This window comes from Lutjanus erythropterus, chromosome 18, assembly GCF_056507025.1.
Source record: "Lutjanus erythropterus isolate fLutEry1 chromosome 18, fLutEry1.hap2, whole genome shotgun sequence".
Classification (NCBI taxonomy): Eukaryota; Metazoa; Chordata; class Actinopteri; order Lutjaniformes; family Lutjanidae; genus Lutjanus; species Lutjanus erythropterus.
This window is the reverse complement of record NC_139334.1, coordinates 26,250,986-26,263,399: the sequence shown is the minus strand read 5'-3', so window position 1 is coordinate 26,263,399 and position 12,414 is coordinate 26,250,986. Positions and strand designations below refer to the sequence as shown.

Here is a 12,414-nt window from a genome sequence, read left to right as displayed (position 1 = left end):
TGAAATGAACTGAACACTGACAGGAAGTAAAGACAATTTGGGCTGCTGTGTCACAGTGACCCAGATTTGGAAACAGCTCTGCCTCTTCTGGCTCCTCTCGTGCGCTAATAACACTGTTTAAATGTCCTTTACCCAAACCACAACAGTCAGTGTCACGCGCCCTCCGGTCTGTACCTCCGTGATGATGCCAGACAGGCCGATGGGAGGATTTGTGATGCAACTAAACCGCCTCTACACGATCAGCATTATGAGTGAAATGCATGTATGTCCTGCTACCTATAGAACGTTTTTTAATCTGATAAATCTGCACACAAATGTTTTCAACCAGCTGAGCTACATTTATATTATGGAGGATGACTCGTCAGGTCACACTGTTATCTAATGTCTACTGTCCATTAGACTATAGTCTCTCTCTGGGCAGAAGCTCCTGAAAGTCTGTTGGCTCTTACCAGAGGATTTTTCTGGATGTATATCACACACACACACACACACACACACACACACACACAGTCTTTCTGCCACACTCAGCAGATGGAGGTTCACTTCTCAGGCCTGAAACAGCATCAGAGCTCTGCTTCCTACAGATACGCAACATGACAGGGGGTGTGAAACTGACACAGCAATAGATTGGAAAGGAGTGGTTGGAAAATACCAAATCTAACATCTAAATCATAAAATCAGCGGTGCACGAACCACCCGACCAATACTGTGGAAAAAATCCCTGATCTGCACAAAAAACAGCTGAAATGTTAAATTAATCTCTTGGAAGGAAATTTGATTATTGAGGAAAAACTGTGGAGGACAAGCACAATATTCAGAAAATTATTTTTTTTATTGCTGTAGTTCATATTGTGGGTTGTTTGTCCACAGTTGTGTTGATCAGGCAGTGTTTTTTGTGGCTTCCTCCTGACAGACCCCGCAGGGGAATTCACCCAACGCCCACCTTTCCAAGAATCTGCTCTGCACTCACAGCTCAACATGCGAACACACCACGGCCACTGCAGCCTCTTCCCGTGCCACCCATCTGAGGGCAGCTGCTCTGCCCACATTTTACAAAGACGCAGCTGAATAAAGACTAGACATGTTGGGACGTGTTTAAAGTAAAGCATTTGTGTGGTTGTTTTGCTCCTCTCAATTACTGATTTATGAGGTTAAACTGCCCTTATGTATGCTTCAAACACTGGTCACTTTAAATGTTTCTCTGTTATAACAAAGACATAGAGAAAGAGAATCCACAAACTGATCTGGTGTCTGATTTTGGATTTTGTGTCTCATTGTAGGGCTGGATTTAACTGATCATTTACTTTGTAAAATCTCAGAAATTCAATGCAATTAAAGAACATTTTTGAACAATTAGTATAGTAAAATCACAGCCAGTCATAATAAATTTTATTAGCTGAAATGACAACCGGCTCTAGCAGATTTAGCTGCAGCGAGCTAGCTACTTAAGCTGACTGAGTTTAAAACAAGACAGGGTCTTAAATATGCACAGCATATATGAGCATCACCCTGTTTGGCTTTGTTGCTGAGGAGTAAATGCCAAAAGTGAAGCTTTCCCAGCTATAATTGCTGGAGTTGTTGGAGCGCAGAGCCGCTAATATTAGCTAAAACACTGATAGCATCCAGGATGAGTTTCCACACAGTGAAGAAACACTTGTTGGATGTGCAATTTACTTTTCTAACATCATTTGTGGCCCCAAAAATTGTTATCAATTAATGATGTGTTCCTTTGAGATTTCACTCAGGTTACTGTATAGGACTAAGCAATTAATCAACATTTTATGGAAATTGCAATATGGTCTACTGCAATATAATATTGATATCACGTGTTTTTCAATTAAAATTAGAATAATTCCTCTAATATTGTGAATCATGTTGCAATTGCAATATCAGTCAAAATAAATGCAAACAGATATTTCTTCAAAATCAATCAGCCCTACCACTGTAGGCAATATGCTTTTTTCCCAGGATGGCAAAGGTATGTCCCACCCTACTCTGCCTCTGATTGGCTTAAGCATTGTTAATCCAATCCAGCAGCCGTCACTCTGCAAACCATTATATCAGCAAATAAAATGGCAAATTTTGACCCAAACATCGCCAGAATTCAGCCCATCGTCAATGGATGATATATTCGTCCAGTTGCCCAAGCCTATAATACAGTTGTTGCATTTGCAGTGATTCATATTGTGACACCAAAAGTGACATTTGAATTGAAAAAATACACATTATCTGTCCATCACAGCACTGTAACCAAGCTACTCAGTCCTGGTCATCAGCGACTGCTTCGTCTGTCACTTTACTGCAGGTTCTGCACATGTTGCACAAAATAATAATTAACAGCAAATAAACAAATGACAGTTTAACTATGAATTCATCTTGACATGAATAAAAGGCTCACTGAGCGCAAATTTTAAACTTTCCTTGTAAAAAACATTTGTTCGCTACACTCAAGCCAATCAAAGTCAGAGTAAAGCGGGTCATGCCTTCGCCATCCTGGGGAAAAAAGTATCCTCTTGTAGGTAGTAAGCTAGCAAACTTTAAATGCTAATGCTAACAGCAAGATAGCGCAGCTGTTTAATCCCTTCCTTGCACTCGTGTTTTTGATTTTGAGAGGCCCAGTCAGGTTACGTGAAGTCATGACTCATTTAGTTTTTAGGTCAAAGATGAGTTTCGGATTTTGCCCACACCTCTGCCTCACTAGTTTGATCCTCACTGCATCTTCATCATCTCTCACAACACAGGAAAAACTCCCCGACACATGACCACACATCTAAATTTAAACCTCATCCTTCATTTTCACAGACTGTGACTGGAACACGCTGATTCAGAAGCACGCTGTATGGAAACTGATGAATCCTACAGAGAATAAAACAAGTCAGAGGTTCTGGAAGAAAAGAGCCATTTCGACCCGACGTACCTCCATTTGCTGTAATATACGACCCAGAGCACTATATCACTGTGAAGCCCCCGCCTCCTCTAAAGGCCTTTATAAATATTAGAAACTGTAAAGTGAAGGAATCTTGGCACAATCCTCTATCAGTCCTCAACCTCTGCAATACTAAACTTAACACTACCATCAAAGAAAACCCCTCTGAGAGCATTTTTTGTGGTTTGAAATTAAATATTTTGTGGTCTTTTGTATGTAAAGAGTCTTTTGTTGAGGCTTTGTTTGTGTTGAGTTGAGCTGATGTTAAAAAGACCTCTTATTCTTTTCTCCTTCTCACCTGAGCAGCTTATTGATCATTTTTTCTGTGCGTTTTTATTATCAGATTTTACTGCCGCCGTTTATCACCATGCAAATAAAACTCAACCTTAAACAGAACGACAACCTTGAAAGAACCCATTATTACTATATCATGAGAGCGCAAAGATAAAAGAAATCAAACCACTTTTCTTTCAAGGGTGTGAACTGGGAACAGCCCAAAACCACAAATCATCCTGACGGGAAAACGTACACTAAGTGCTGTAACGCCACAGAACTGTGCAGCCATGATCTGTTTCGAGTCAGCCTCTGTCTGATTTTTAAAGATGCAAAAAACTGATCATGATCAATATGATCTTGAAGCATTTTCAGCAACAATAAAAGCAAAAAAAAAAACTTGCTGTGTCACCACTATGGCTGGGTTTCAAACTTAAACACTTAAAACAGTTTCCCATCTTGATATATGAGTGGCAGCTAACGATTATTTTCACAGTCGATTAATAGGTTGATTACTTTCTTGATCAATCGATTAATAGTTGTTTGTTTTAAAATGTCAGAAAATTGAGAACAATGTTGAGCAGTGTTTCCGAAAGTGTACGATGATGTCCTAAAATGTTTTGTTTTAATCGCAACTCAAAGGGACTCAGTTTCCTGTCATAGAGGAGTAAAGAAACTAAAAAATATTCACATTTAAGAAGCTAAAATCAAAGAATTTTGACTTTTGGTTTTCTAAGAAAATTATTCAAACCAATTAGTCAATAATCAAAATAGTTGGCGATTAATTTAATAATTGTTTAATAATTGATTAAGCATTGCAGCCTGAATTTATATCATTACATGGGAAATATAGGTCAAAATTATATATAAAATAATGAAATAGATTACAAAACATCTCCGGTAAGGTTTGAATTGTACAATTAATTTTGACACTATAATTCTGTCAGTCAATAACCTGATATGATGATATGGATTCTACCAAAAGACGAGACAATTATATACAATTCAGTGACCGACTGATACGTGTTCATTGCCTCTTGCAGAAAAATGGCAGATATTTAAATGATGCAGTGAAAACATTACAATAAATTAATTTAAGATAATTTAGACACTTCTGTGGCTAACAATAACAACTACCCTTTTCACAGCAGGGTCAGATCAAACAACACAACACAAAACAAAGAAAACAGGCAAACAAAGACGAGCAAAATAACAACAAAGAACAAAATAATACAACACAAAGAACACCGATATCAAAACAAAGAAAAGTCATATATGTGATTCCAGTATTCAAAGCACATTACAACCTAAGTAACATTAATGTACAATTGTAATTTGTGACGTTTGTTATGTAACATCAACCTGCCCAGCGATACAGATGGGAAATCAGCCTCTGGCTATAATCTTGCATATTTATGTGTAAAAGTTCATTAATATGCACTGTTGCTATTTTAAATAAATAAATTTAATTTAATTGTAACTTATTCAACTGTAAGCCAGATTGTTAGTCTTGTTTACTGTCTAAAATTACTATAAATCTGAATTTTGTTCATTTTACGGTGTGTTTCATTTGGATAAAGTTCTTGTGCAGCTGTTTGTTTTAAGATCAGTTTAAAGACTGATGCATTTGAGAAGTTTGTCCCTGGAACGTCTTTTAGGAAACACGCTAAGATGCAGCAAACTCACATTAATGTGATGCTATGACACTTCTAAAAGAAGAAACAGCACATTCATTTTCTTACAGACCGAAAAGTTACGCTCATAAACGATAAAGCACACTGTCACTGAAAATAATTCACCCAGAGGTTTTGTTGCTTCAGACTCACTTGGTCTGAGATGAAGTTATGGTGTGACAACGGTGGCTAATGTTAGCAGATGTTAGCTAACTTTACATAGATTTTGCTGTATAATACCACTGAGTCAGTTCACAAACTTTATGACTCCTCTTGTGCTCTTGTTACACAACATTTTAACATTTATCATTATCTCAAACTTGCTGCATGAAACCAGAGTTTAGCAAAAGTTTAAGAAGCATTGTTGGTTTATAGGTTTCGTACTGGCACCCAAACTCACACAGACAGCGGTACAACAACAACTCTCTCAAGTTTTCAAATGTTGAACTTGAGGTGCAACAATTTCACACATCAGAGTCTGTTTATAGGTCTCGAGGAGTATTACTGCACATGTGAAAAACTAAATTAAGCCTTCTGTGGCTCTGAAGTGTGAACCAGAAACTCTGTGGAGATGGTGTTAGACAGATGTTAGCTTACCAGACTTCTGCAGACCAACTCCTTGTCTCTATTACTACTAACATAACATAACATTACTATTAACATAACACACCCAAATCAACAACCACACTTCTTTAATCACAGACATTTTAGTCCATCAATCTTTCCTAAAGCCAGGTTTCAGAGATTACTCACAAATTAAAATTATAGAGTTTAGGTCTGCGACTAACTATTATTTACCATTTACTAACAATGTTGATTTAAATGTTGATTAACCAATTAATTAACCGTCTTGCGCTCCACGTTTGGACCTACTTTTCAACTGACAAGATTGAGATGCAACATTTATTTAATCTAATTTAGATAAAACCTTTTTTTTTTTATTCATTATTTTTCTTAAATTTGGAAAATTGCTGCCTTTATGCCATAACTGAGCAAAATGATCAAGTTGCTCCATTTATTCGGCCAAAACAGAAGAAATTAGAGCCTTGCTGCTGCGTCATCATGAGAGGGCTAACTAGGCTAACTAACTTTTTAGCAAGCTCAAAAATAATGTTTTTGTTAACTTTTAGCAAATGTTAGCAAGAAAGAACGTAATGTTTTGACTTTTTAGCTATCATTAGCTAGCAAACAATGTCATTTTTTGTTAACTTTTTAGCTAACTTTAGCCAGCAAACAAAGTAATGTTTTGTTAACTTTTTAACTAATGATGGCTAGAGAACAATCAAATGTTTTGACTTTTTAGCTAACTTTAGCCAGCAAACAGTGCAACTTAGTGTTAACCGTTTAGCTAATGTTGGCTATTTTTCAAATCTTTGCTGTTTGGTCCCTGACTTGGTGAAAAATGTCATATTTAAGAAGATAAAATCAGATCATTTTGACTTTTTTTCCCTCAGAAAATGACCCAAACTGAGTAATCGATTATTGAAATAGTCGGTGATTATTGTATTAATCATGCTGTAATTCAATTAATCGTTACAGCTGTAATAGTTGATTGTGACCGAATATGCAGGGGCTTTTGTCTTTTATCTTGTACTGTAGCATTAGCATCAGGTAGCACCAAAACATCAGCTTCACCTAAAATGTGGCTCATGTTTTTTCGTTGTTTCCTGTCCAAACCCATCGTGTTTTAGGTTGACATACAGACGCAGAGTCGACTGTTGGACGTGTTGCTATTGACCAGCCCAGATTCACTGAATACCACATGGAGACACTGAATGTACCCAGACAACAAACTGCTGACACTTCAACATCACAGGCCGACTGTAACCTTCAGGTGACCAGCTCCGACAGGGTCAACGGGACGAGACTGGTTCCCCTTTCATCTCACATTCACAACAAGTCTGTGTGAGTGAAAACACAGTCGGGTCAGGTGGTTAGTCGTTTCAATCAAACTGCCTTAAAAGGACAAAGAAACTGAGAGAGAGGGCGAGAGGAGCGCTTGTGTTCATCATCCAGTCAAAATATTCAGTCTGTGATCAGACAACAGGGTGTCAGACAGAGAGGGTATGTCCGAGATCACGTACCAAGGACTGATGTTAAAGAGATAGTTCACCCAAAAATGAAAATTCAGTCATTGTCTACTCACCCTCATGCTGATTGCAGGTCAGGTTTAGTTTTTTACTCCACAAAACACTGCTGGAGTTTCAAAGGAAAACAGCACTGAAAAATCTCCCAAACAGCTTGAGTGAATGGTGACCAGTTTTTAAATGGAAGAAAACAAACATGGACGCATCACACGTATATATAAGACATTAGTGGAGGCATAGTTTAATGTGACGTCTTATTTTTCCATCTGGACCCTGAGTCCGTAATAAAGTTTGAATTGAATCATATCAGAGTGGTAAATGTAGTCAGTATGTTTTCTTTGCTTATGTTGTTTGTTAGCTTGTTTGCAAGTAACTGGCAATTACATAAAATTAGAATTTGTTATGTACCAAATCTAGCATGCCGAAATGTTTTAGCTAGCAGTACACGACAGATTTTGCCGTTTGTCTCTCTAAATCAGAAACTTTTTTGTATGCTCTAAATTTTGCGCCAATCTACAAACAAATTGGGAGAAATCAGTCATGGAAGAAGAAGAGACTCAACCTCGGCTGACCACAATGTCACAAGAAATGTTTGAGTTAAGAGCGAAAATTTTTTTTTTTGTTGCTCATTTCTTGCCATCAGACAGCCTTTTCTGATGGGAAAACTGCCATTATGTAAGCCAAATATCGCTCTATCCATACCACCAAACTCCATTTGCATCTACCTCTGCATGGACAGGTTAGTTTGATAGTGTTATTGTTTGACTTTGGTGTCTCAAAAGGACAATTTGGATTCATTGAGGTCACACAATAATTCCAACAAACTAACAAATCAATGAAATGGTGGACCAGCAACTCCTGTGGTCTGCAAGGTAAAATTACTGATTTCGCCTATGGAGTTTGGTTAGTTTGAAGATAATTATATTTGTCTCATAAAACAGTGTCTTCCTGCCAGAAAAGACTGTCTGTTGACAAGGTAAAGTGGTGAAAATATTCTAAAAAATAGCATACACTTAAACTAATATTGATTTTTTTAGATGGATCTTTTTAAAGTGGCTAAAATATGTTTTGCTGCTGACCCTGTCCACAAAACAAGATTGCTTCGCTTCGATGCTGGCACTTCTGGGGGGGTGTGCCGACCTCCATCTATCGTCTGTAATACACTCACTATGGATAAACCCCACTTCTTAAAACCCAAACTAACCCTCTAAGGTTAAGGGGAAGTTGGTGCATCAAAGCATCTAACCTCCACCAAAATAACATAATGACCATAAATAACAGTTAAACAAGGGTGGAAATGTAGTCATTTATGCTGTATAATGCATGCAACGTCAAACTTTGTCTCTCTTCTTTACGTCCACGTCTGTTCTCCAGTGGGTTGGTCAGTGGACTTGAGTAAAACAACATGTTATGCTAAAAATACCTTGGAGCTTTCGGATCATGAATCTGTTAGATAATCCCTGGAATTGGGACAGGCATTAATCCCCCACTTTGCTCTACGTCATGCCTCAGCTATTGGGAAACAACACTTTAAGAAGCCACAACAAACCAAACAATGTGGTGGTGGAGGAGGTGAGGAAAAGTGAGGTTTCTAGAAGGTTTTTTTGGGGGGGAGGGAAAGAGCCTCAAGCCTCAGTGAGGTGTTCACTGCTCAGAGTTAGTTTGTGGGAGGAGGGAGGGTGTGTCTGCAGGGCCCTGATGCAGCACCAGAGATTTGACAGCTGTGTTTATATCTGAGTGTAGCAACTAAAGCAGGCTGGAGAGGAAAGAAATACCCTGATGAGTTCAGTGAGCATGGGAAAACTGATAAACCAAAGCCAGATGAGGCACATGCATGCAGTTTTTTTCGGTCAAATAGTCCCCTCATCTGCATGCTGACGCCACAAACACACACACGCACACAACTATTGCACGTACAGCTCAACTTACTCGTTTTTCGCGTATCTGCTCTCATGGTACAGCTTATCCAGCTGGATCACCGCCTTGCCCAGGAACACGTCCATGCCGATGAGCGCCCGGTGCATGACGGTGAGGACCAGCTCGTTGCTCCCGGCCGGGCAGCTGCCCTGCCCGCTTTTCTCCAGCACGCCGGGCTGCAGCTCGAAGGAGCACTCCTCCCTCCACTCGGGCTCGGTGGTCTTCTCCACCACGCCGGTCGAGTATTTCTCCTTCCCCAGCTGGATGATGGTGTACACGTCGCTGGTGCCGTGCTTGCCCTTGCCCCGTAAGCCCCTGCCTCGCAGCACCGTCACCTGGACGTGCGTCGGTACCCATTTCTGGTCCTCCTCCACGGTTAGCGAGGACATGTCCTCCCCCCTTCCTCCAGACAGACAGACCGACCTGCCGTGACGAGGCGAGGCAACCGGGGGAGAGGTGGTGGTGGTGTCCGCCGCTTCCTCCCTGCAGCTCTGGGTGTGCACAGTCACATCAGCTCCGGGGTCGGCGGGCGGTGCCGCATTATGGCTGTCTGACTAAGTTTCCGCGGTTGTCGGGTTGTTTTGTGCCCTGGCTGCTCCTCCTGTGTTTGTCTGCTCTGCAGCAGCGTCTGTCCCCGCACGGTGCGTCCCTCCCTGCCTCCTCTCTCCTCTCCTCCTGCTGTACGGGCCTCTCTGCGGGCAGCGACGTCACAGCTCCTCTATCCTCCTTCTTCTTCTGCAGGACGAGGAAGTTCAGCCCCGACACAACACATGGCTGCATGCACACACACACACACACACACACACACACACTACAATACAAGCTGTACAGGAACGTAGGGTGTGATATATTTCTCTTTGTGTGTTATTCAGCTCAATCAACTCCACACCTCTGAAAGAATGTAAAACTCGTCTGTGTTCACACTGCAGACACCCTGATGAAGGCCTCAAACTATGAAAGATTGTTTTGAAAACTACATGAAAGCCAAACAAGGCTGCTTGAAGTTCTTTCCATATGATTACATTAACATATTCCAACACACAACACTTTAAATGTTATGTAACATCAGGCATAGGGGTGAAAATAATTATGTTTTCTTTACTGATCAATAATTATTTTAAAGTTTCCTTCAGCCCAGTGTCACATGTATTATTTTGTCCAAGTCTCAATCCCTAAAATATTTAATTTTTGCTTGAAAACTGGTTTAAAGGGACCGTTCAACCCAAAATCAAAAATCCATTCATCAATTTAGATTTGGGATGTTTTGGAGATATCAGCTGTAGCTATTGTCTCTTTCCAAAAATCATGACCCAGTTACTCAAGATAATTCACAGACATTGTTGTGAGCAGTTTCATGTAGGAATTACTTTCCTTATATTAGAAAGAAAGTAGTTCCAGGAGATTCTCGTCCACTATAATTCCCAGGATGTCGAATACCAACATTTTGGGTTGGCAAAGCGTCCTGAGTGCAACAAAATAAAAAGAAAAAAAAGAAGGTACAGGTGGAGGGTGGGGTCTCTGTGCATGTAGGCTCTGCTACACACTTCTGGTGGGTTGTGGGTATCACCACTCAAAAATCAAGACAGCGTGTAAGCAGAAAAACAAACAAACAAGTGAAACCTCAAATAAATTTAGTCACGCAAGCCCCCAGTCCCACGCCCGCTCGTGTGTAGTGTTACTCAGAGACATGACTGACAGACAGACAGTAAGACAGATGGACAAGCAGACACAAACAGACAGACTCCATAGATTTATAATTAATCTTCAGCAGGTTTGGATGTGCAACATGAATATTATTTGCTGTACATATATAGAAGTATAAACATGGACACATGAACAGAACAAGCAAAAGCAAGAAAGATAGAAAAGAAAATAGAAAAAAAAAAGTCAGACCTCTGCGCTGACATTTAAGCTGCGATCCAACTCTCCTGTTTCTGTTGTGTATGTGCAGGTTGGATGTACAGAGATGTAACCTAAAGCTGCAGCATGTCATTGTGCCAGATGTCCCAGACAGAGTAATTGGCAGCCATTTTTGGAGTCTTGTCTGGGCTTGGCTGAGTTTAATCCTCTCTGTATGAGAGCAAAGACAGTCCACACGTGATGACCAGACAACAAATAAAAGACTTAAGTGCTTTGCTAAAAGGCTCTTTGGCAAGAGAGACGTCGCACAATCAGAAGATTCTCTGATCAATCCTTGTACCCACACTGTATTTATCAATAACCTACTCTACCTGCTTTCATATAATCAGATCTTTTATCCTCGAATGCCCTCGCTCTCTCTCTCTCTGTCCCTCTTCATCTGTTATCAAAAAAACATTCTCATCCCCTTCATCATCATTTCTCATTTCATGCACCTGCAAACCTCACACAGTGGCACTTGTGTTAGGTGAGTGCACTGGAGCTTATTCTCAGCAGCTTCTTCTTGATCCACTGCGTCTTGGATTTTACCTCATTTGTACGTCGCTTTGGATAAAAGCATCTGCCAGATGAATAAATGAATGAACCAGATTGCAGCCTGTAGGAGCTGCACGTAGGTGTTGGCTGATATAAAATGCAAACAGCAGTCAGCTATCGGTTGTTATCCTGCCTTGGTTTTGCATGTTTATGTCACATTTTTGCCTTGATGGACGGAAATGTTGGTCTGTCAGTCCACCACTGCTAGTCCAGACTGAAATATCTCAGCTACTATTAGATGGACCATCATGAAGTTATGTAGAAACATTCATGATTCCCAGAGGATGATCCCTGTGGCTGTCACTGATGTTTCCTCGTGCACATGGGAGAAGTTAGTCTTCAGGAGTCAGGTGACATAGTATAGAGCAGTGGTTCCCAAACTGAGGCGCAGGCCCCCCTGGGGAGGCACAGAGCCACAGCAAGGGGGGCATGAAAGACCAGGGGAGACAGACAAACTGAAACAAAGTTGAATGAATGTGATCTATGTAGGGGGGAATAAACAAATGAGTTTGCTATTTCTATCCTGCTGACCTTTATTTAGCTAAAATTTAACTTTTGAATTCTTTTTTTTTTATCAATTCAAACTTTTGTCGAGTTCTGAAAGGAGGACATGCCATAAAAAGTTTGAGAACCACTGGTATAGAGTGACAAAGTCCACTGTAGAAGCAGGTTGTGACTCCCATGTGAATCTGATTGTTCACTTATTTTTAGACTAGATTGGTTCAATTATATGGTTAGGGTCTGGACAACAACACTACTTTGTTAGGCTAAGATGAGATCATGGTGTATGTTAAAGCCATACTATGTGTATGTTATTATTAGTTTCCAAGTTTCCAACAATCTGCAAACAAGGAGAAATCTGTAATTTATTCAAGGTAATGGGTCATTTTATGCTAGCTGCTGCTAGCTAGTTGCTATAACTTCTGAGGAAACGTGAATAAAAAAAAAAAGAAAATTGAATAAAACTTTAATATTATATCATCCGTGAACATGATTTCTGTCTGAGTCCTGCCAGTTAGATTTTCATCAGCCTTGGTGGTTGTTTAAAAGTGAAAAAAACAACTCCCATGATCCCACGCTACTT

At 40.1% G+C, this 12,414-nt stretch overlaps 1 protein-coding gene across 1 annotated transcript in view; it reads right to left on the bottom strand.

Annotated features, from left to right (window-relative positions):
* Positions 1-9,702, bottom strand: part of rab11fip5a (RAB11 family interacting protein 5a (class I)) — a 41,708-nt gene extending 32,006 nt beyond the window's left edge. Inside the window, exon 1 of the mRNA XM_084742026.1 lies at positions 8,889-9,702. Within this exon, the coding sequence (XP_084598152.1) occupies positions 8,889-9,265 (377 nt within the window). The 5' untranslated portion in view covers positions 9,266-9,702. The remainder of the gene's footprint in view (positions 1-8,888) is intronic.
* Positions 9,703-12,414: the final 2,712 nt, after the last annotated feature.